General features: G+C 30.2%; 2 protein-coding genes and 1 pseudogene across 2 annotated transcripts; 1 reads left to right on the plus strand and 2 right to left on the minus strand.

The window, feature by feature from the left end:
• Nucleotides 1-14,528: 14,528 nt before the first annotated feature.
• LOC123295808 lies at nucleotides 14,529-16,080 on the minus strand (annotated as a pseudogene).
• A 5,857-nt stretch (nucleotides 16,081-21,937) lies between these two features.
• LOC123295928 lies at nucleotides 21,938-25,425 on the plus strand. The gene is made up of 5 exons (XM_044877390.1): nucleotides 21,938-22,269; nucleotides 22,410-22,679; nucleotides 22,834-23,093; nucleotides 25,048-25,225; nucleotides 25,298-25,425. Exons 1-5 carry the CDS (start codon nucleotides 22,047-22,049, stop codon nucleotides 25,423-25,425), a joined length of 1,059 nt encoding a protein of 352 aa, XP_044733325.1. The 5' UTR covers nucleotides 21,938-22,046.
• LOC123295809 lies at nucleotides 23,844-24,426 on the minus strand. Its single transcript, XM_044877269.1, has 2 exons — nucleotides 24,359-24,426; nucleotides 23,844-24,272 (listed from the first exon to the last, which is right to left on the minus strand). Exon 2 carries the CDS (start codon nucleotides 24,266-24,268, stop codon nucleotides 23,954-23,956), a length of 315 nt encoding a protein of 104 aa, XP_044733204.1. The 5' UTR covers nucleotides 24,269-24,272; nucleotides 24,359-24,426; the 3' UTR covers nucleotides 23,844-23,953.
• Nucleotides 25,426-26,372: the final 947 nt, after the last annotated feature.

Below are 26,372 nucleotides of genomic sequence, written 5' to 3' on the forward strand. Positions count from 1 at the left end.
TAATGTGTTAACCACTAGTGTGGGAATTGTGGAAAAAACAAAACATCAACGAATATGTAACTGGAATGTATGGTGTTTACATATCATGTGCGTTATAAGACTATTTCAAGCAACTTACATGACATATTTGAGCTGGCAACGTTTTGCAGAGTTATTTTTAGGTAGCTGAATTTCAGATATTTATTATAGCCTGTATTTATTTAATATATATCAAGGTATACTAAGTTTAGTCCCAAGTTTGTAACGCTTAAATATATTGATGCTACGAAACAAATTTGGTTATACGTGTTCATAAAATATCCTATTATAGTTTTGGAGCAAATGGACACCAAAGTTTTATCCTAATTTGTGCCCTCACAGGTAAACAGTGATGGAGATAAAAATATTTCAAACAAAAGTTTTTTTATTGCCTATAAGAAACATTTTTTACATTTGTTCTATCTCTAACGGTTTATAATATGGGTCCTACAGGCCCAAGACCCAGTTGGCCTTTCAAGCTCATTTACGTACGTCTCTCTTTTTGAGACCTGTGCACGCTATAAGTGCAATAATATAATTTCAGCTTGATATATCTTTTTGCTTTGGAAATATCTCGCCTGTCTCCACAGACAGACGACCTGTTTGCCTGTTAGTTGAAACTTTTCAGATAGCTTAAACTGGTGAATTTGTGAAAAATTCTAGAAAAACAAAAATATCCACGAAAATTTTCGAAAAACAAATAAAGGGCAGAATTTTCTTGGTTTTGCAATTTCTTCTAATTTATAAAAAAATTGATGAAAGCACTGACATTCAACAGTTTTTATACAAAGTATTTATTTTAACAATTTGCTCAGTTAATTGTTTGTTTTCACTTGTTTCACAAGAACGTTATCCATTTAGGATGAGTCATCCATCGGGGATAAATCATATAAAAATTACAGCCTCTTTTAAATTATTAAAATACGTAATTTTTATTAATAATTTTAATATCTGACGCGGTGTTAGCAACGCAAAAACTGTCTAATTATTTAAATTGCTAAAACAACGATTATATTACCATGATAATGCTTTTAAATTACGTAAATACTTTTTGGTTTGTGAAACCGACCCGAGGTTATTTATTCTTCAACTTTTGATTTTCTTTTAAATCAATTTTACTATGTTAAAACTTAAATAAAAATAATTCCTTAACCTGGCAAATAGTGTTACAACATAATATAATTTTTTAAAAAGAATACTTTTCATAAATATTAAATAGAGGTTTTTAAGAAAAATACTGTTCGGGGAAAAAACTCTTTAAAAGTTTTTTAACTAGAATATTATTTTAATATTGTATTAATAATATATACATAAAAATTTGATCATATATATTTTTAATATATAAAATGACTTTGACAAAACTTCTTAAACTGTATGTTTGTAGGTATATACACTTTGTTGTATTCTTTTATGAGTTACAAAATGACTTTTTTTTTTTGAGAATTTATATTCTGCGCAAGTAGTTAGTTAATGTTAACACAAAATACCTATTTGATACCAAATGTCATAACACTTACTAAACGTGTTGGATATCTATCAAAATAATATTTCAATGATGGTTAAGTATTTTTTTTTGAATAATATGAGGGTTGTTTTGAAAGATTGAAACTGATTTGAATAACAAGGTAGAACGAGCACCAAGGCGAGCGTAGACTTGTGATGAAATTATTTGTACCATATTTTCAACTTTGATGATGAATTTTGTTATAACTTCATGAATGTTGACGAAAAATAAGAATACAATTTTTCGATACCTGCCTTTATTTTTTTTAGTTTTCGATATTTTGAAAACTACACTTTCTTATTGTTGAATTTAATATTCAAAATGAAATTGAATATAAACAAGTGAAATTTACAAAATTTAAAAGACCTCCAACAAATGCGATTTATTCCTTGTAAACCGATTCTTGGAAACTTAGCTGTAAAATGTTCTCAATCGAGTCGATTTGACGGTTTAGGGGCTACGATGCCACTGAGAAACACACAGACGCACAGATGAACGCTTTAAACTTATAGCACTCCTTCTAAAATCAATATCAAATTGATGGTCAAGGACATTAGATGAGATGAAACGGATATTTGGAGAGCTATCATTTTTATGGACAAATTTTTGGAAATATATAAACTGAAATTGAAAAATTTGAGTTGGCTTTGTTCTTTTGAATTATTGTTTTGAATTACTTAATTATTTTACCATTTCACTTTTCGAAATGAATGGAACCAAGTTTATTTGACTATTCATTTCCATAGTAATTATTTATATGTTAAAATTATATGTCATGCCTAAAATTATATGTCAAACTGAATTGATTTTGAAGATGATCCCCAATTTTTTAGTTTTTTCGGGGTACAATTCACTAATGTCGCACTTCAAACATAGCTAAGCACATCATCCATTAAATTACCTTTCAAAGGAAACAAAAAGATTAAAATCGGTTCATCGGATTAGACGTTACGATTTCACAGACAGACAAAAACATATAGCGATCAAACTTATAACACCCCTTTTTTTAGTTCGGGGATTAAAAATGAAATAGAGTGTATAATATAAATATGTAGATTGCATATATTAAACTAATTTTCGGAATTTATGAAGAAAATTTTAAGTTCATAAAATGGTAATAAAAATCATAATAAAAAGAAAATGAGGTAAATTAAAAACTAATAAATAACACAATTCAAAAATAAATTTTATGAAAGACAACTATGAAAATATAATACGCGTATTTGAGGCAAATTTTTTATTTATTTATTTGCAAGCAAGTGTTTACACATTGTATTTAAAGATAATTAAGCTCTTTTCTACTTTACCATATACCAACACAACAACATTACCTTACTCTATACTAGAAACAAACGGTTGTGAAGTAAACAAGAAACAATACAACAAACAAATGATTTATTTTCAACAAGTACAATGCATAAATTATCGTCTTTAACTTGTGTAAACCTACTATTACAAATATTCGTTATGTTATATTGTAAATGTAAACATAGCAAATACGTAGATATGCTTTCTATGTACCATGGGGGAAATTATTGTAATAACATACAGCTTGAGAAAGATTCAAAAAGAGATTCTCCGTTTCCTAATCGAAAAGTATGTATATATTAAAAAAAAAAACAAAAAAAAAACAATTCGAATAACAAAGATGACAAAATTTTTGCTGCAAGAGGAAAATTGATGGATATTGGTTTCTTATTATAATAGAAAGACAAATTGGCAGTACATAGTCGGTGTTGTACTGCAGTCGTGTGAGTGCAACCCCTGTAGTTACGACTAACTTCCCGGGGGGGGGGGCATTTAAAAAGAAGGTCTTAAGGTCTTGGTAGCCTTCATAGATTATTCTTCGAACATGTACTGCAGCTTATACTGGAATAAATGATGTGTTTTATCCACTTTCCAATTTTTTATTACCATTTAAAAACGGCTCAACTAATTGTACTGAAAACTTTTTCAGTTCTTAAATACGCGATTACGCGTCGAATATTACCATAAACGTGTCAATGTCATAACTGGTTCGTGACATAATCGCGGAGAAAAAATCCGAACGAACATACGCACATACGTACACACACACACACACACACACACACACAGGCATCACATTGAAAAGGTTTGATTCGGATATTGCGGCCTTGCAAACTGCGGAATATGTAAAACTGGAGATTTACAAAATAGGCCAAATTACATTAACTTCCTCTGGGAAGTTAATAACAAAGCTATTCTATGAAAGCTATACTTAGAAGAAATGATGAAATCGAGAGCGGTTTAAAAGTGTCTTGGAAATTTCTGAGAGATAAGAAAATGATGTTTTCCCTGCAATTATTTTGTAAACACTATGTTTCTTAAAGCTACTCCACATATCACGAACATATCCCTATATAAAAGTGTCATATACACTCAAAAATTAGGAAATGCATCTAAACCTCGGGTCTTAAGTGTAAGAATTCCCTAAGTATCATTTAATACTTTCGATTGTTATATGAGCAATTGTTGATAATTAAATGGACTTATGTATCCGATAAAAAAATTCAGTGTCTCTTTTCCACTTATTACGCTGATTAAGCACTCCTAATAATCCTTTACAAGTAAAAATTTCCAATTGTGTAGTCTTAAGCACTTGCTTAATGAAATGCTACAGTATGTTCAAAATTGGTTAATGGAAATAATACTTAATTAAAATATTGTGTTGTTTTTATCAATAATTTTTTTGTGAGTTTTTAGAATAAACTACATAGGTTAATGCTAGGAAATGAGAGAATATATTTTATATTCTGGCTTTATATTCAGTTGGTTTCCATTAATACAGCTTTTTTTTGCTTATTTTCCTTTTTGAATTCCTAGAATTCTACTCAAAAATATTTCACATAAATAAAAACAATTTTATTGATTATTTTATGATAAAAATAAATTCAGAATAAGTTACTAAGAATCATAAATATAAAAATGAGCAAAATATTATTAATTTACATCGAAATGAACTTCATAGCAATGGAAAGGTGATTACGATGCTGTTAAGTTTTTGTATTTAAATAAAATATGAGAAACTTTTTCGAATTTGATTACGAATTTAGTGGCCAAAGACACATGTCATTCACTTATCGAAAATGAGACAGACACTAGCTAAATATATTCTTGACGTAGTGGCACGTTGAAATTTTTTTGAAGCAAGTCAATATTTTCTTAGTCCAAAAAATTCTTAAGCACTTAAATACTACTTTTCTTGATTTACTTAGGTATTGGAATCGTTTACTCAAGAAACTGATTATAAGAACAGAACTGGTTAACAGTCAAATAATCGTGTTTACTTTAATCTAGTAATTTTTTTTCACTGTGCAGGCTAAGCTTTTTAATTAATCATTAACGTTCTCACTTTAGTCAGGAAAATCGTCATGTTATATCCTGACGATTCTTTTCTTTGAGGCATGCCGGCTATTTGGAACCGTTGGGAAAAAGCATGGCATGGTGATTTTCATTACAAACGAAAATAATAAAGTGTAAAATTTAGCGCATCTTGTATAATTTAGTACATGTTACATATATTTCTATGCTAGGCGGAAATGGAAATAGGTACAGGATGTTATATATTTTATTAAAGTTGAATAATAAAATACACATAGACGAAAGAGGGTGTTCGTAATGCATCTTTTTCTTTATTATATGTCAAGAAATAAATTATTTCTGTATTTTCTTAAAATTAAAATAAATCTTTTAAAAATTCATGTTCGACTAAATGAATAACAAACAGCACTGCGCTTAACATTATATCTTAAACTTTATCTACTTTTAAACATAGAAACTTGAACGAAGCCAACATTAAAGTTCAAAATATGAAATAGAAAATACCAAGGAACTAGAGTAGCAAATCTGAGAGAGTTAAAGTACAAATATAAAGCAACTTTGACTAAGACTTGGGCATGTATTGGTTTTCCAAGCCATGCCAACAACATGACAGCTAAACATGACCAAGGTTGATCACGTTTAGCTTATAAATCGGGCCGTAGTTTTCCAGCATTCGCCCAGGTCTTATCCAACTCTAAATTTATCCTTGATTTATCAGGATAATTTGTATATTATTAAAAATATTGATTAATAATGGAATAATTTTAATTAATAAGTTGTTTTAATTTCAGATCATGGCATAAATGAAGTTATAAGTTGAATTAGTAAGTTATCTTACAATAATTGCATTTTCTTATAATATTGATGTTGTGATGGCCCAATAAACTAATTTAATTTACATTTGATGTAAGCTATAACATGCAATTTTAATTGGCATATGTAAAAGCTTATTAGTATGCTAACTAGATTGAATCGATAGAATTTCAAGAGACAAGATTCAAAACTATGGCGAATACGTATCAGTTAAAGTAAAACATTTGCATAATTGTTGTGCATATATATATATGCATAATACATGCATGAGCTGTTGCGACTGCGAAAATAAACATATGTTTACAAGCATTTTGACGAGAGTAAAATAGATCGTTATCTATTATATACCCATCTGCATTTGCATTTTTTACTTTTATTTATATTTTAAATGTTAGAAAATCATAGGCATCCAACTTAATATGTAAATAAATAGCTGCAGGTTTACTTGCATTTAAAATAACAACTATCGCAATGTGTACGTATTCGCATCTATTTTGTTTTTAAAATAAGTTATATCGGTGTGTGGCTCAAAGAATGTAGCCTACAACATTTCAAAAGAATCCATTTTCTTATTATACTCTATTTTGGAACGCTGGTCTAAGACAGTATCTACGACAGAATGTCTTCATTCAAGCAGGGTAGTAGTATTGCGTGCTTTCTATGCGACAAATAGCTAATTACCATCAATTACTGCACCAAATTACTAGGGTAGTAATTACTTCAATGATAAATAACGCTGCACGGGAAATCTTCTAGAAACAGGGAAGTAATCTTGCAAAGCACGGAGTTAACGCAGCCGGATTTTTAATTTTTTAATTATTTATTTTTATATTATTCTCAGTTGATTGTCTGATGAGTTTTTTAATGCTAGATTTTTATCTTAATTGATAAGCTCTAGCTATTGTATTTTTGACTGTATATGCGTTCTTGTCTTGATACTTTTTAACACATTGCAATAATAATAATAAAAACTGGAACTGGAACGTTTGGTAACTGAAACGAAATAAATAAAAAAGCAAAACAATTATAGAAAAAGGAAGTTGGAATATGATATTAATGAAAATTAATCGAATTTAATCAAATATACATTCAATAAAAATTATTTTATTATAAACTTATATAAAAAGAATACTTCTGAATGGTATGGAAAGTTCTGCTTTTTGTTACATAGAAATGCTTTTGTTGATTTCAAGCTAAAAACGTTAATTTAATCATTCTCTTTTATTTAACAATTTAATCCAGCCTTGTGATATAAAAAACATCCCCATCTCAGATAGCTAATATAGCAAGCTATAAAAGAACAAACTAACTGAGCGATCAACGCTAAAAGTTGTTCAAAGTTAGCATTGTCTATATTGTGAGTAGTATACAGCGGATAAGTAAGGTAAAGTTAGATTCTCTAAAAGAATCAATCACGAAATAAATCGTTTATGGAGTCCATTGAAATGAATCATTATCATGAGCGAAGCCGTGGGCAAATACTTGTAATAAACACAGACCCTCGTTTACAGCCCTCGTCCTAGACCGGGAAAACGTGCATTATATATTTATATTTAATGAAAATTTTCGATGAAGGGAGTAGGTATTCACAATTTGGCGTTTGTACTAAACGTGAATAAGAACAATATGAAAGTTGTTTTAAAAATTGGGCCAGATAATTTTTTATTTTTGCAAGTTTTTATTGATCTACATATATTTGTATTATAGCTGTGTATTGTTTTATGGATATTTCAAAGTTCGTATGTACCAAGTTGTATTAGTACATCATACATAATTCATGGCGGGTGAGTTAATTTAAAAACAACAACGGGAAATTACAGGAAAATAACAATTCTCTAATATAAGTTGTTGTATAATTAACTAGAAACGAACCTTTAGTGTTTTTATTTAAAACATTTCATTCTTTGTATATATTTCTTCCAAAAATATCTTTTTTAAATATTTATACGACTCTACTACTTTTTTTTTTGTATCTTTTGTATCAAAAACATGGTAATAAGTGAATTCTTAGAAGTACGGACGTCATTTACAAGAACAAAAATTATATCACTTTTCTAAAATTCCTGGTTTTCCATAAAAAAAATTGTAGTTGGCCTTCATTTTAACTTGAAATTGAACTTCCCAACAAGGTCATTCTCATGAACTTAAATATATAAAAAGAATTATTTTGCCTACATTATCTTTGAATTGACTATGTTACAAATATTTATAATATCCATTAATCTCTCATATGCGCTTATCAAATTCTAACATGCCGAAAATAGGTTATTGAAAAATACTACGAGATTAGAAATTCTTTGTTAAATTATTAATTATTTTATTTTGTTCAATTATTCATATTAAGTCGAAAAATTCTAGTTGGAAAACTAATTTACTGGTATATATTCCTGTAACTTATGATATGAAATTTTATTTTGACTCTAGTTTACGAAATACCAAAACTATACTCGATCAGTTTCGATGTAAATGACTATTTATTGATGCAATTATTAAGGACCTAATTGACAGTTAGAAGCGAACTTATTTCATATAGTTGTTTCTTGCATATTAATTAAAATGTTATCGATGTATATAATTTGTTTATAGCATATAATAATTAATACATCAAAAAGTTATTGAAATTTAGTTAATAAACTATGGTAAACTTTTGAAAATTAATTAAAACTAGAATATACTTATGTGACTAGTCTAGTAATTTAAACATTAGAAATGTAAAATTTCGTTCAAAATAGTCTGTAAAAGAAGTTTTTTTTAAAATTTTATCTATTGAAAAATTCAAATTTTCGAACTGGTTTGTTTACTGTTCAACAATGATAATTTTATGTATCAATGTAATGGTATGAAAATTGTTTATTTGTGTTAACAATTATTTACCACTTTTACTCATGATTTTCTTTATTTAGCTTTACTACAGAATGTCCGAAAAAGGCCTGCACAGCAGCAGCAAAACCATGCTGGTGGTTTTTCTTCTAAACTCAATGAACTAGAGTTTAGAACTCTGTAGATTTTGTCATGAGCAAGAGGAAACTGGACTAAATATTCTGCTTAAATGCCCCTCTCTCAAACGACTACATCACTTAGGATAGACTGATCAATCAATAAAATGCCATCCAGAAATATCCTAGAGCTTATTAAATCAATAGAAGCACCTTTAAAACAAAGAACGTAAAACATATCAAACTGGTCACAGCAAGACCAATTGACCTGTGATCAGTTTGCTCTGCGGCCTCTACTCCAAACTCAAATCTTTTAGCTAATTGTATATTTTTTTCTGTCCTCAGATCAGTGATTTTGAGCTAGATGCTGTATAAATTATGCTTGGACTTCACATAAACATACATATTTAGCTCTTAATGACTTGTGTATGCTCCGAAATGATATATTAGAAGCTTATCAACGCGTTGTTAATACTTCTTCAAGAGTGTCATTCACCACAGAAAAATATACTTTAAGAACGCCCAATGATTTATTTAATTGATTTATAGATTGTTATTTATTCTCCTTGAAAATTGGGTTATATAAAAGATTATTTTACCAACAGTTGGCATACATTCAAAAAGTTAATTTGAACGATGTGATAAATGTATGTGAGAAGAAAGAGATCTGTGATATATCAATTATTATAACTTGACCTTACTGCGGGAGTAAGTAAATTGTATCGTATATTATAAACAATTGCGTAATCAGTTGACAAAATATCACGTGATAGTGAGCCACTAATATGTATAAAGCCGGACATTTAACTCAAACGGTCGTGATTTTACATCTTACTATAGTTTGATATTACTACGTCAGTTAAGACATTCTAAAAATAATCCGCCGGTTATGCGAACTGTTCTTACCAATTCCATCACCTTGACTAAATGTTATTTTTTATGAAATACGAGATGATATGGTGAACTTCATTTCACCTACAATTTATCTGATTATAACGTTCAAGAAACATTTGTTCCAAATCTAAATAACATGCTAATACATTATTTATTAACAATCCCCTTGGCAATAACGAATCAGGCTTACAATTTCTTATCGATTATTTGTGATCTAAGATACAAATGTAGAATAATTACCCTCACTAGAGTATGAGCGAATGATATTAGTAGTAAACCCACCAGAAAAATGGGCTAGAACTAACTATTACTATTATTGTTTTTTTTTTACTTTTTAGTGCAAATTAATTTGTTTTGGAAAATTTTTTCTTTTGAAGTCGGTTTTCTTATGGTTAGAAGTATTTTTTTTATTTGGTTATTTTTTATGAATTTGAAGTACAGTAACAACCAGTAACTAATTTGTCACTAAAAAAAGAATCTTCGAAATCGGTTGGCGTGATATTGAGTTACTCGTCCTCTTATCGAGCATACTTAATGCAAAATTAAGACTTTTATGGTTTTCCCATGGATGCCGTTGTCAGAACTGGATGAAAATGAAATGGGACCAGACAGGAAGCACCAGCTTTCAAATAGATAAAGAATCGTCAAAATCGGTTCACCTTAGTCGAAAGTTCTGAGGTAACACACATAAAAAAATAATACAAAGGAATACAGCCGAATTAAAAACCTCCTCCTTTTTTGTTTGAAGTCGGTTAAAAAGTAAACAGAGCTCCAAAAACTGTTGTGGACGCTTCTCATTTCACGATCCATTTCCAATCTTAAATTATGGTCAAATTTTCTGAGGTTATTAACGAAGTGAACTTTAGGAGTTTCCGACTATACTAATTTTGTTATTCTACTATTACTGTTTTTTTTTTTTGTTATTCTATCACAATAGCACTTTTTATAAAAATTATATTTGGACTAAACATTATTTGGTATAATGAATGATACATAAACCAAATACCACAAAATGAGTTTGTTATCCGACATAATTTAATAAAATAAAATGTCGGCTTTAAAAATACAATTACATTTAATTTTTTACTAAAATTATAATAATAATAATAATAAATTTATAAATTAAATAATTGGATAGATGATATTGTAAAAATCTACCTGCCTTAGGTACTTTGGATAATTGCTAGATTTTATGCAATTTTATAATTATTATTATTTTGGTAAATATCAACATAATTTTTGTGGTCAAATAAACATTGTATATTAATTAATTTATTTATTTGTTTACAGTATTGTACAATATGTTGCATAATATTTTCAAACTTGACGATTTTTATTTTATTTGAAAATGGCTCAAATCATGATTAATAATTAAAAACATTAAATATACTGGGTGTTCCAAACCACCCGTCCAGGCTGATTATTCTGAATAGTTTTTAAAAAAAATTGAAACGAAAAAACACGTATCAAATATTTTTTGAAACTCTATCTAACCATACCAAAAACACCCTCCACCCTCAACCCCTGTTAGGGGTAGGGGGTGTAACTTGAAAAAATCAAATGGAAACCCCTATTTTTTTCTGCAGATTTGGATTCTTCAGAAGAAAAGACAAACATTTTGTCTAAGAAATTTTTCCCGATTTTCGGTAGATCGCGCTACAATCGACAAAAATCGTTCTTTTAGATTTGGCATAAGAATTGCGCCGTTCAATGACAAAAATCAAAACGAAAAAGTAAAAATAAAAATAAAAACACAAACACACAGAACCAAAACAAAAAAAAAACAAAAGCAACACAAAAGTTAGAAATTCAACGAAAATAAAAGAGAAGCGAAAATGTCGAATTGCGGTAATTGAGGTAAACCACTAGACAATTGGGAGGATGCTAAATAAAGCTCTTAGAAAGAATTAGATATGAATCATTTTAGATTTAATTTTTTTTCAGACTTTACAAAATAAAAAAAAACATTTTTACAAAAATAATTTTTCTAAATCATAATAAAATATGAAAAACAAAAACAGAATAGTCTTTTCTTCAAAAAAACAAAAACAAAATTGAAAATAACTATTCTCGACTCAAAAAACTTTTCTCGCTTTCACTTGAACTGCAATTCTAATGCAAAATCTAAAAGAACGATTTTTGTCGATTGTAGCGTGATCTACCGAAAATCGGGAAAAATTTCTTAGACAAAATGTTTGTCTTTTCTTCTGAAGAATCCAAATCTGCAGAAAAAAATAGGGGTTTCCATTTGATTTTTTCAAGTTACACCCCCTACCCCTAACAGGGGTTGAGGGTGGAGGGTGTTTTTGGTATGGTTAGATAGAGTTTCAAAAAATATTCGATACGTGTTTTTTCGTTTCAATTTTTTTTGAAAACTATTCAGAATAATCAGCCTGGACGGGTGGTTTGGAACACCCCGTATATGACAATGATGGCAGACATCTGTTTTGATGGGGGAGGGCTATTTATGAGCTTTTCACAAAATTTTAAAAAACCCCCGATAAATGCGATTTATTCTTTGTAAACCAATTTTTGGAAACTTAGCTATAAAATATTCTCAATCAAGTCGGCTCGACTGTTTAGGGACTACGATGTCACTGAGAAATACACAGACGCACAGATAAACACATGTAAGTTTTGAGTTCTACGGAATTTAGTCCAGTATATTGATCGGCAAGAATTAACTTTATTTTATTATTTTTAGCGATCGGATGTATAAGATTTATAAAATCTTTTGCGCATTGGCTTTTTGTAGTAGAAATCCAAGCATACCTGCTAAAATGATCCACTAGTATGTGCATAAATTTCTTTATAGACTTATTTCCGGCAAAACCACCCACTGTATCTATGGACAATATTTCATAGGGTTCTGTTGCAGGTCCAATTCTTGACAATTTTCCAATCAATCTTCCTCGGCGAGTTTTACTTTGCCTACATGTCACACAGCCTTTACAAAAGTCAATGATAAGTTTATCTAAATTTTTGAAATAGTAGTGTTGTCGTATTTTGTTTCTCATTTGTGCAACACCAATGTGACCATAGTGATTGTGCAACTTGTTAATTATTTCCAGGCCTAACTTTTCCGATACAAAAATCCGCTTTCTTCCTTTTAACATCTTAAATATAATATCGTGTCTACGCTCAGTTCCCTTTGCAGTTGTAAGTTCTCTTTGATTTTCATATTGATCCCTCTTTATTTCAGACAATTCTATTAAATTGACCACTTGAATGACATCTTCATTTTCGAAATATTCTAAAACTGGTTGCCGTGATAGTAAATCAGCGATAATATTTTCTTTTCCTTTTTTATATATTATCTGGAAATTAAATTGTGACAAGTAGTGGACCAGATCGCCAAGAATCTCATCAGTTCGTGACTTTGTTCTTAAATTTTCCAATGGTTTATGGTCACTACAAACGAAAAACTTTCGTCCAATAAGATAGTATTTCCAGTATTTAATGGCTTCTTTTATCGCCTTGCATTCTAAATGAATCGTTTCCATTTTCTTTTCTCTTTCTGACAGTTTTCTAGAAAAATAAGCTACAGGGTGTAATAGACCATCTGACTGTGGTTGCCTCAAAGTCGCTCCAAGTCCTTTTTGACTAGCGTCTGTGTCAATGTAAACATCTTTTTCGACATCATAAATTGATAAAATTGGACGGGAACACAGATATTCTTTGATCATGGAGAAGCTGCGTTCACATTCTTCCGTCCAAATAAATTCAGTATTTTTTTTCAGCAATCTGTGAAGGGGCTCAAATTTTTGAGCACTATGATCGATATATTTTATAAAGTAATTTATTGTTCCTAGAACACTTCGAACCCCAGATTTATCTGTAGGTCTTTTCAAATTTTTTATTGCCTTTAAATTTTCTTGTGCTGGTGATATTTTATTTTCTTCAATGTAATGGCCAAGATACTTAACCGATTGGGCTGCAAATTTACACTTTTCGAGCTTTAATTTAAATCCTTCTTCTCCTATTACTTCAAGAAATCTTGAGATATGTTGCATGTGATCTTTCCAATTGCGTGAGAAAATAAGACAGTCATCCATGTAGTTGACGCAAAACTCATCTAGGTTATTTCGTCTTATAATATTTGAAAGTATGCGTTGAAAGATTGCAGGAGCATTTTTCAATCCAAAAGGTAATACTTTGAACATAAATTTCCCGTACTTTGTAACGAAAGAAGTTTTCTCACGGTCCTTTTCTTTTAACCTAATACACCAAAAAGCGGAGTTTATATCAACAACAGTAAAGTATTTACATTTCGAAACTTTTTCCGTTATATCATTTATTGTTGGAAATGGGTAGCACTCTGGGATAGTTATTTTATTTAAGTTTCTAAAATCGATGCAAAGCCTTGATTTTCTTCCATCTTCTTTTTTATATGCGAGTGTTACCGGTGATGCGAACGGTGAATCAGATTCCTCTATTAGATCGGATGCTAGTAACTTCTGTACTTGATCTTTGATTTCACGTTCATCTGGTATAGAACATTTATAAGGGCGGGCCGTAACATATTCATCTCTCATTAACTTTATTTCGGCCTCTCTAGACTTTACTTTACCGACATCAAATTTATTTTTGGCAAAAATTTTCTTGTGATTTTCAATAATATTTAAAAGTTCTACTTTTTTTTCATATCCATCTATGTGATCTAATTTAGGTTTGAACTGATTTTCATTAGTTTCTTCTTGATGGTAAATTCTAATATTTTCAGTGTTTTTCTCTTCTTTTTCATTATCATTGATTTTACCTTCTTTATTAAAATTTTTAACATCTTTATTATCTTCTTTCTTTACATCTCTATTATCTTCTCTCTTTACATCTCTATTATCTTCTTTATTGACATCTTTATTATCTTCTTTCTTTACATCTATATTATCTTCTTTCTTTACATTTTCTTTATCTTCTTTATTTTCATTTGTAATTATTTTGTTAGAAATTTCACAAGATTTCTTCTGATTTTGATTACTTCTTATTTGGAGCATCTCATCATTTTTAGGTTTTTGGTATATGTTTAAATTCTCGTCTTGAATTAGTTTAAATTTTTTAATAGCATCTAAACCTAGTAACAGGTCATAAGAAAATTCTGAATTTTTAACTACAAAAGTATTCAAATTGTTTGTAATATTTCCAATTTTAAGCTTTATGTTTGCCCGGGCCGAACTAAAATTGAAACCATTAATTGTCTTGAATGCAGTGTTATGCTTTAACAAACTTGTTTTTAATACATCTACAACTCTTTGATTAATTAGACTCACGTTAGATCCTGAGTCATACACTGCTTTTATTTTCATTTTATCATCAATAATTACGTTTACATGAATTAATGGAATCAAATTATCCGGGCTCTCTAGTTTAAAGAATTTCGGTCAATTTCTATTTTCATCATTTCAGCCTCATTTTCTGAATCAGATTTCGTTTCAATTAAATTAGATTCTTTTTTCTGAGCGTACAGTATTTTATTTCGGCATTCGTTAGAGGGATGAAATCGATTTTTCCAACCAAGAGCTTCACACATGTAGCATGGTTTTTTCAAGGGTATATCAATTTGTTTCTTTTTAGTCGATTCTCCTAATTTTGTTTTTTCATGCCGATTATCATATGGTTTATTTTCTTTCGAACGTTTATTATATTGACCATCTAGCTTTCGGAGTTCATTGTATAATTTTTTTATAGTGTTAATGTCTTCGCGATCTAGCTCATCTTGAACTTGAGATGGTAAACCCATTACAATCAAGTTTATTCTGGAACTCATAGTACTATCACTTTCTACTTCTAAACATAAATTTTCTTTTGTTAAAGCGTAATCGATCAATGAGCCGCCTAAGTATTTATAGGTATATGCTTTTCTGACAGCTGTCCAACCTTTGTCAATAAAAATGGAAAAAAATGAATTTCGCCATTCAGACCAATTAGTTAGACCAAATTTTTTCAAATTTCCTTCATACCAGTGTTTGGCCGATCCAGCGACAAAAATCGTAAAGCTTCAATCATCTGGGTACCACTTTTTATTTTATTTCGGTCACATTCACTTTCAAATTTAGAAAACCACTCAGAAGGGTTTTGTGTTTTGTCATATTTATCAAGAACAAACTTCTTTTCTATATTTTGCAATTTTATCTCATCTTTGTCATTTAATTTTAATTCTAATTCCTTGATTCTTTTAATTAAAAAAGTTTCTTCTTGGAGTTTTTCACTCACATCAAAAAAAACTACAGATTCCTGTAACGGATAGTTTTTGTAGCTAAGGTTTCCATCTTCATCAAAATATTCTTTTTTCAAATCCTCATCTAATTTAATGCCAATTTTTCGGAAACCATTAATCGGTTTAATAGCAGCAATTGCACTTTTAAGGGTGGTTTTTGATGATAATACCTTATGTTCATATAAATTTTTATGTTCATCTGGTAAGCTAAACCATAACCGCTTATCTTCGGATAGTCCAGCTAATTCAAAATATTCATCGCTTCTTCTTATTAAGTGGACAAACAATTTTTCCATCTTAAATGATTGTAATTTAATTTGTAAGTTATTAATTTATTGAATAAATAACGAGATTGTATTTAATCCTGAAAGGAATAAATTAAATTACAACGTTATTTAATAGAATGTCCACTAATAAACGTTTATGATTCTAACACAATATAAATTATAAAAATCTTTAGTTCAGGTATGTCAATTGAAACAAAAGTAAACAATTATATCACTATGGAAGTGATAATAATTTACACACATTAAACTTTTAACACTCCTTCTTAAAATCAATATCAAAGTGATGGTCAGGAACATCAGATTAGATGAACAGGATACTCAGAGAACTATCTTTTTTGGGACAAATTTTTGGAAATATTTTAATTGAAATTTAAATATTTGAGTTGACTTTGCTTTTTTGAATTATTGTTTTGAATTACCGAATTATTTTACCATTTCACTTTTCGAAATGAATTGAACCAGGTTTATTTGACCATTCATTTCCATAGTAATTATTTATATCTCATGCCTTTTCCAAATTGAATCGATTTTGGAGGTCATCGCCAATTTTTTAGTTTTTTAGGGTACGAAACACTAATCTCACACTTGTTGAGAGTCGGGTAAAAATTGGTTAAAGTATTTAAACTGGGTAAATTATTTACATCCAAAAAAGGAGAATTAGGATTCAATTCTTAAAGTCAATATAGTCAATGTAAAACTTTGAATGCAACTTCAATACAAAATTTGAACTACCCATGTAGGAACCGCCATAGTTGAACGACGGGGCCTAGCCTGGTCCAGTACTGGGGATCCCAGCTTTGGCGCCCCGATATTGGCCCATGCTTGAGCCAAGATGAAATAATTAGCCTTGGCCGACCCAACGATTGCCCGAGCCTGGGACAAGGCTGGGTTGCCCAGCCTTGGCCGATCCAATGATTATCCAAGCCTGGGCCAACATTGGTTTGCCATAGAACGGCCAACGCAAGGGAGCCCAGTCTTGGGCCAAGACTTGGCATCCTAGCCTTGGCCAATCCAATGATTATCCAAGCCTGGGCCAACATTGGTTTGCCATAGAACGGCCAACGCAAGGGAGCCCAGTCTTGGGCCAAGACTTGGCATCCTAGCCTCGGCCAATCCAATGATTATCCAAGCCTGGGCCAACATTGGTTTGCCATAGAACGGCCAACGCAAGGGAGCCCAGTCTTCGGCCAAGACTAGGCATCCTAGCCTTGGCCAATCCAATGATTATCCAAGCCTGGGCCAACATTGGTTTGCCATAGAACGGCCAACGCAAGGGAGCCCAGTCTTGGGCCAAGACTAGGCATCCTAGCCTTGGCCAATCCAATGATTATCCAAGCCTGGGCCAACATTGGTTTGCCATAGAACGGCCAATGCAAGGGAGCCCAGTCTTGGGCCAAGACGAGGCATCCTAGCCTTGGCCAATCCAATGATTATCCAAGCCTGGGCCAACATTGGTTTGCCATAGAACGGCCAACGCAAGGGAGCCCAGTCTTGGGCCAAGACGAGGCATCCTAGCCTTGGCCAATCCAATGATTATCCAAGCCTGGGCCAACATTGATTTGCCATAGAACGGCCACCGCAAGGGACCCCAGTCTTGGGCCAAGACTAGGCATCCTAGCCTTGGCCAATCCAATGATTATCCAAGCCTGGGCCAACATTGGTTTGCCATAGAACGGCCAATGCAAGGGAGTCCAGTCTTGGGCCAAGACGAGGCATCCTAGCCTTGGCCAATCCAATGATTATCCAAGCCTGGGCCAACATTGGTTTGCCATAGAACGGCCAATGCAAGGGAGCCCAGTCTTGGGCCAAGACGAGGCATCCTAGCCTTGGCCAATCCAATGATTATCCAAGCCTGGGCCAACATTGGTTTGCCATAGAACGGCCAATGCAAGGGAGCCCAGTCTTGGGCCAAGACGAGGCATCCTAGCCTTGGCCAATCCAATGATTATCCAAGCCTGGGCCAACATTGGTTTGCCATAGAACGGCCAATGCAAGGGAGCCCAGTCTTGGGCCAAGACGAGGCATCCTAGCCTTGGCCAATCCAATGATTATCCAAGCCTGGGCCAACATTGGTTTGCCATAGAACGGCCAACGCAAGGGAGCCCAGTCTTGGGCCAAGACTAGGCATCCTAGCCTTGGCCAATCCAATGACTATCCAAGCCTGGGCCAACATTGGTTTGCCATAGAACGGCCAACACATTTGTCACTAACGTCCGAAAGTATCCGAATTTCCCCGATGTTAGCATGTACACGATGTTGAGACGCAACGTATACAATACGACTTGTTTACGTCGACATAATTGTTACAGTATCAAGTACAGTATCAGTCTTAATGTGTGACTTTATTAAATAAAGTAATATTTTGATTTAAAATAAAAAACCATGTCTGATTCATATCGGAGAGTTAAAAGATGGCGAGTGTTGCGTAAGAAAAATAATGTTAGTGACACAAATAATTTAGGTGAAAATAAAACCAGTTTAAGTAATTTAACTCACAGTGACAACCATGTCGGTGACAATCCTAGTGATTCTGCTTCAGAACCAGGTGATTTAGTGGTTTATGAAAAGGATAATATTATTAAAACTAACAATTTTGACAACAGCTGTGAAAGTAATACCCGTGATGACAGTGAATCTACTTATAATATAAACAATGATGATCGACTTCCGGATGAATGTACTACAAATATTGAAGAGATTGAACAAAAAAAGACATTACGTGAAAAACTTCATAATTGGACTCTGGATAACATTAACATACTAACATTAAATGTAGTGACAGAATTATTGACTATTCTACGAGATGAAGGTCATGAGGATCTTCCAAAAACTTCTCAGCAACTTTTGAAGACAGTACACTGCCGCCCGATGCAATCATTAACGAGCAAGAAAGAAACAACCGGTTCTTATATATATCTTGGAATTAAAAACTCTCTAGATAAAATAATATCTCCAGATATTTATACAGAAAAAAATATATCTATACAAGTGCATATCGATGGAATATCGATATATAATAATTCTTCAATCCAAGTATGGCCTATCATCATGAAAGTGTATCATCCTAATTATGAAAGTACACCTGTAACAGTTGCATTATACTGTGGTGATTCCAAGCCTTTTTCATCCAATGACTTCTTAGAAGACTTTGTAAATGAAGCTAAAAATTATATGTCGAATGGACTTATCTTAAATGACATTAAATATTCATTTAAAATTTTTTGTCTGGTTGCTGATGCTCCTGCAAGAGCTTTTATTAAAAATATTAAAAATTCAGGTGGTTTTTTTGCGTGTGAAAGATGTTGTGTTGAAGGTATCACTAAAAATCGAAAGCGAGTATACCCAAGTGTGGATTGTGATTTACGCTCAAAAAAATCATTTAAAAACAAAGAACAACCAGAACACCATCTTGAGAATGTGAAATGTAAACTATTAAAATTAAAACAGTTTGACCCAGTGCGTGATATTGCTCTTGATTCCATGCATTTATTGTATCTCGGAGTGATTAAAAATATTCTCGAAAAATTGTTGACAGTGCCAAAACATAGTGCTCGGCTTAAAAAATCTAAAGTTGATATTTTGAGAACGACAATGCAATCATTATCACCGGATATTCCTGTTGAATTCGAACGTAAACTGTTTGATATTGATCAGATAACAAGATGGAAGGCAACTCAATTTCGTTTTTTTTTGCTTTACGTAGGACCTATTGCTTTTCATAATGTATTATCTGACAATAAATATCGCCATTTCTTACTGTTGTATGTAGCATGCAGAATATTGAATGATGAGCTAAATGCTGTCAAATATGTCGATTACGCTGAAGACAAATTAAAAACATTTTTTAAATTGCTTCCATCCGAATACGGTGAAGATTCACAGGTTCTCAGCATGCACAACTTGTTACATTTATCAGATGATGTTCGTCATTTTAGGGTTCCTCTCAGTGAAATATCGGCATTTTGGGGAGAAAATTATATTGGTTTATTTAAACATCTGGTGAAATCACCAAAAAAACCCCTCACTCAAATTGCAAACCGATTACAGGAGTTAGAAACTGTTGACAAACTAAAAATTAAAAAAAAAAGTGACTTATGTGAATGCACGTATCGATATGCTGATTTATTTGAATACAATAAAAAACAGTACTTCAAAATTGAAAAATTAAAGTTACGCGGTAACACTATTTCTTATAATAAGCCAGATAATATAATTCAATTGAGCAATAATAAAATATTTAAAATTAATAGAATACTGAATATAAATAATAATTGCGCAATACACGAAGATATACATAATGTATTTATATGCGGCATGATGGAAAAAAAGAGGAAAGAAGTTTTTGATTTCCCAACTTCTTCATATGATGTCGGTGTGATGGAAATAATTTCTTGGGAAGAACGAACAATTTTATTGAAATGTTCTAATATCAAACGTAAATGCGTGCTCTTGAATCTAAATGATACTCAATATGTAATGACTTTATTACATGCGTAAATCCATTTAGAAAAATCAATAGTTCAGTAAATATATTTTATTTTTGACTTTTATATCAAATATTATATGTATTGTCTTTCCGATATTTCATCAACTAATGTGAAAGATGAGTTTTTCGTGTAACTAATTTTTTTTAAAGTGTATTAAGTGTAAAGTATAACTAAAATTGATAATTAAAACGTTCTCATTTATAAATTACATCGCGATATTCCGATCTATAACTTCCTACATGTCTGAGTTCTCTCAATTATGAACTTTAAAAAAAAAAAAAAAATTCGTAAAATTCTAGATTTAAAAAAAAAAAGCATTAGATGATTCTTTTTATACCATGCATATATGAAATATACATAGTATATTAAGTTTAGTCCCAAGTTTGTAACGCTTAAAAATAATGATGCTAGGAAAAAAATTTTGTCATAGCTGTTCATAAAATCACCCAATTAGTCCATTTCCGGTTGTCCGTCCGTCCGTCTGTGGACACGATAACTCAAAAACGAAAAAAGATACCGAGCTGAAATTTTTACAGCGTACTCAGGACGTAAAAAGTGAGGTTAAGTTCGTAAATGAGCATCATAGGTCAATTGAGTCTTGGGTCCGTAGGACCCATCTTGTAAACCGTTAGAGATAGAACAAAAGTTTAAATGTAAAAAATGTTCCTTATAAAAAAATAAAAAACTTTTGTTTGAAACATTTTTTTGTAAACATCACTGCTTATCCACGGGGCGTTAATTAGGTGCAAATTTTATAGTATGTATTAATATAGGAATATCAGTGTCTATTTAAAAGTGAATATCTTTTGTTATTTACGTGACGTCAAAAAAACAAACGATTGCGCATCAACACTGTCTGTACATTTTTGTATGTGTTATGTGATAAAGAAATCAACACTGACTATGCATGGTATTTCAACAATTAACTCAGTCAAATGTTTCTTTTCACTTGTTAATTATTAATTTAAAAAAAAAAAAAAAAACAGTTCAATTTGTTAAATCATAATAATTTAAAAAACATTGATTCTGAACTCTTCAACTATTTAATAAATACCCCTTTACTTTTATCCATAATCCCAATAATATTTATTACACAAATTTTTTTTAATTTGAAATAAATCTTTTTATGATTTTTAATAAAAAAATATTTATTTTAAATAATTTTTTATTAAAAATAAATAAGTTGATTTTTATTTAAAAATTAAATCAAATTCTTTTTAAAATTAAATGACTATTAAAAAAAAATAAATGCTTTCTCTGTTACTATTATTATTATTATATGGTCTATTACTCTTTTGTTACAAGTCAAGGCCGAACACAAACATGTATAAACATGAATGTGTATACTAATGTTTATGGTTATAGTGTCACATTTCAATCGCCGACGACTCAAGTTCGTCCGACTTTTTCTGTGAATTTAGTTATTGTTAGTCAAGTATTAGTCGAACGTCAGTCGCATCCGAATAGTTCATTTCATTGTGTCTTTAGTGTTCTTCGATCTATCGTAGTTATTGTGGATTATCGTAAGGAGTTATAAATTAATTAATAAAAATGTCAGACGTTGCCAAACAGTTTGCTGTGGTAGAGTTTGATGAAGTGGTAAATGGCAAAAAGGTGGTAGAGTTAATACCAATTTCGTGGTTAAATGATGATGAAATGTTTTGTTTTTGGCCGCCAAAAGACATTGAGCATACACTTCAAAAATTGGTCAAACTAAAATATGCACCAGGTTCCGACTGGGATTCATATCCTATTAAAGTCATCTCTAAAGCAAGTAAGTATATGAAAACATTAATTAAATTAATAAATTTGTCAGCAATCGTGATATTGGATTCGTTCTTCCACAATCTTCTTCTTCAATTTTCTTTTAATTCAACTATTTTTTCTATCTTTTATAATTTATTCTGATTTTAGAGGATCATGAACAAGGACTCCGGAGACTTGAAAAATCATTTAGAAAACGCGTAGTTGAGAGTTCTGAAAGTGAGGTGCCAACGGGAGATGAAAACCAACTTACAACAATGAATTCATCAAGTGTAGCTGACATATTAGATAAGTCACAACAGCCGCTAACAGATGATGATTTCTTGATAATTGATGATCAGGTGATTAATAGCAACAATACCAAGAAAATCAATGACAAACAAAAGGTGATACCGGAATTGTCGCGAGTTCAAATAACTGGTATTTATTTTATTATTTTATTAAAAAAAAATTATTAAAATCAAAAATTAATCTTGTAGTTATTAGAAGTTAATTTGAGGTTTTATCTTAAAATTTTATTCTTAATTCTATAAACTAAAAATATAATCCGGGTAAAATTTTATACTGTTTCTAGACGTAGTGGATTATCAATCACTAGGATTGTACTTAGAAAGCGTAATGAAACGTGAATTTTCAAGTATGAGGCAAAGTATAAATGCGAACATCACTGATAAAATCCAACAAGTGTTGAAAGTAGTCCAATACTCTGCCGATCCACCAGGAAAAGAACAGGCATGGAAAAATATCGGCGAAGAATTGCCTTTTCAAGACGATGACCAATTTATGAAGTTTGATGAATCGATCAAAAATAATGAACTAAAAACGACTGCTCTGGTATGTACAAATTATTTATATTGTATTTATTGGGATTCTTAGCATGAGCAATGCTTAAATATTAGACGTCTGGTGGTAAAAATAAGAATTATTCTTTTCAATACTCACATGAATAATTTACAAATTACTTTATATGGCTAAAGTATTAATTAAATTATTATTTAACATGCTAATTGAAAATATTAAATTGAATTAATATGGAAATGAATATATATAGAATATTGAAACTTCATATCATTTTCTTTAGGTTTTAAAACAAAAATTTATGTAAAACATAAAAATATAAATGTACTATTTAATTGTTGCCATAGTTAGAACACATCATGAATATAATTGATTAACCTTTTGACTACTGGTGTCCCGTATATGGGACAAAAAAATTTATGGTGCCCAGAGTACCAAATTTTTGTCTAATGAAAAAAAAAATTTTTTTTTGTTAAAATTTAATTTTATTCGTTTAAATAAGGGATATATAACGTAAAATTTAAAAAAAAATGATTTACTTATCATGTTTCAAAATGTCCCATATTTGGGACATTGGTTGTCTATGGTTGTTAAATGATTGTATATATTTTTTTAAATATGTTCTAAAATAAATTTTTTATTCTTATAAAATTCAAAATAATTACAGGGAAAATACAAAAATATTTGTAAAAAAAGTATACGAAACAAAACAAAAATAATATACGAAAATGAAAATTATTTATTTAAGTGAAAACTTTTGAAACAGTGAAAACTTCCGAAAAATATTCAGCGGGCAAGTATTTATTAAAATACGAAATTGGAGACCCAACTTCTTCGCATTCGAAACTATTGTCCCATGCGTCCAGTTTTTTTATTTGAAATTCAGCTTTTTTCCACTATATTTTTATTTTAGCTGCTTTTGTAGAAATTTGCTTGTTCGAAGTATCTATATTTTCTTTAGAACTTTCATCGTCACTTTCTTCAAAAATTAAATCTTCAGGCAATTCGGTCTGATTATTATGAATCACATCCGCCCCTACTCTTACAAAATTTTCGCTTCTACCAATTAATGCAGGGTCGTTAAAAATTAAAGAGTCATCTGCTATTTCAATGAGATCTTCTTCATCATCCTCCGATAAATCTATGTCAGATACATTGCCTGATTCCAACATTTGGAGAATATCGTTGGAGCTTAAAGGTTTTCTGGCCATTTTTCTGCCAAAAATAATCAACAAATTATTAGATGAAACATAAATTTTTAGATTTAAATTCAAAAATATTGATATACATAAAATACGTACATGTTTTTTATTTACAACCGATGATTCACTTTGTCCAGTATATGGGACATTAATTTTAAAACCTTTCTAATCACAATATTATAAAAAAATTCTAATTTTTTTTTTAATAGTTTTTATTTTAATAATTTGAAAAATCAATTTTATGAAAATTTTCACGAAACTCGTCAGATTTCCTTCGAAAAAACGCTTTAATCACTTATATGAATAACACACTTTGAATGACACAACAAACACTTGTTTAAACATGCAATTATTTTATTGTTGTAATACCATAAATGAGATGATAATGACATATTTTACTTAAAAGGTTTATTTCTGTAGTAGAGCTTACAGAAATCAAAACAAGATGGTATAACCGAAAAAAAGTCATTTTAAAAATTCATGTCCCGCATTTGGGACAAAAGTTATCATGTAGTGTAAAAAAATTTGAAAAGCCCAGTAGTCATAAGGTTATCGTCGTTTTTTGGGATATTAAAAATTTTCTTAATCATGATCATTCAACAAGTATTTTTGTACCAATCGTTTATTAAAATTAAAACTTCTGTTTTGTATTACATCAATGTTTAATATCCATGTCATAACCAACTTTGAGTACTCTCATTTTTCATTCATTATCGCATAGCTATATTCTAACGATATCTATTAATTATTTAAATATAATTTAGAAATTATTTACACTTTTTTTACAGATTGATATTTTTAAAATGGTTACGGCCGGATCCATCGATTGCGACAACGATGTTCAATCAATAATGAAAAAATTAATAAAAAAAGATGTCCAATTATTGTACAGTGGTTGTGGAAAAAAAATTAAAGGCATTGGAAAAAAAAGTTTTAAAGAAACTCAGACATTTAAGGAAATGGAGAGTAAGTTAATGCTCGATTAAATTTTGAATAGTATATAGTAATAATCATAATTTAATGACTGGTTATTTTCAGAATTTTTGAAGGCTAAGTACTACGATAGTAAGGATAAATTATCAATACTATCCCTAGTAAGTCGCTTTTTGTCGGGAGCAAAAGATAGAGATGGCGGACGAGCTAACCGTGAAGCTAAGCTAATGTAGAAGACTGTTCTGTCAGAGTTGTTTCCTTGGCTGACACCGACTTTTTAGTGCATTTTAATATATTTTAGAAAAGTTTTCATTTTGAAGTTAGTTTTCTTTTTGTTAAAAGTATTTTTATTTTGTGATTTTTAGCAGGGTTCGAGGATATATATCAATGGATATATATACGATATATATCACGTGAATTTTTATGATGATACAAAAATGATTTACAAAAATTTAATATTATTTTATTTTATTATGAAACGACATTTTTTTTTTATTTATAATTAACATTTTTTTACGAATGATTGATGACTGATTTGATAATTAAAAGACTGATTATACTCTAGAGTTATATTATTTTTAATGTTTATTGTTTTGTTGCCTAAGTGTAGGTATGACCATTGACTGGTAACAATTTATAAAATTGTTTTTTGTTTTAAAATTAATTTTTATTTATAAAAATTTTATTATTTTTAATTGATTTTGCCTGATCTAGAAGGAATATTTTATGTTTTGGTTTCAAATACAGTCGAATTGATAACCTCCTCCGTTTTTGTTTGAAGTCGGTTAATTGATTTTAAATTATAGTAATTTAGGTACTTTTATAATTTGTTGATTGTATGAATTTATGTTATGTTAATTGTATGAATTTATGTTATGTTAATTGTATGCTTTTATGTTAATTGTATGAATTTAATGAAAAAAATTAAAGCTTTGAAAACAAGAAAAAAATAAATCTACTTTAATTTTGAATTTATTTTTTGTAAATCAAAGTATAACCTCTTACTATCTAGAGTCTCTCAATGATGATCTCCCCATTAGTATAGTTATTTTATTTCTAAACACTGTTAATAATCGAGAATTTAGATAATATATAGCAATTTTTGAAGTTTTCATAAAGGAAAAATTCTAAAATTTCATTTGAAGTTAAAACTAACCAACTCATCGGTTTCAAATTAATA

This window comes from Chrysoperla carnea, chromosome 3 (assembly GCF_905475395.1).
Source record: "Chrysoperla carnea chromosome 3, inChrCarn1.1, whole genome shotgun sequence".
NCBI classification, from domain to species: domain Eukaryota; kingdom Metazoa; phylum Arthropoda; class Insecta; order Neuroptera; family Chrysopidae; genus Chrysoperla; species Chrysoperla carnea.

Excerpts from the sequence above, each read along its gene's own strand:
- LOC123295928 (XM_044877390.1), top strand. The coding sequence starts at position 22,047 with ATGTCAGACGTTGCCAAACAGTTTGCTGTGGTAGAGTTTGATGAAGTG. Across the intron at positions 23,094-25,047 it reads AACTAAAAACGACTGCTCTG|ATTGATATTTTTAAAATGGT; the intron begins GTATGTACAAAT and ends CTTTTTTTACAG. Across the intron at positions 25,226-25,297 it reads GACATTTAAGGAAATGGAGA|AATTTTTGAAGGCTAAGTAC; the intron begins GTAAGTTAATGC and ends GGTTATTTTCAG.
- LOC123295809 (XM_044877269.1), bottom strand. The coding sequence starts at position 24,268 with ATGGCCAGAAAACCTTTAAGCTCCAACGATATTCTCCAAATGTTGGAA.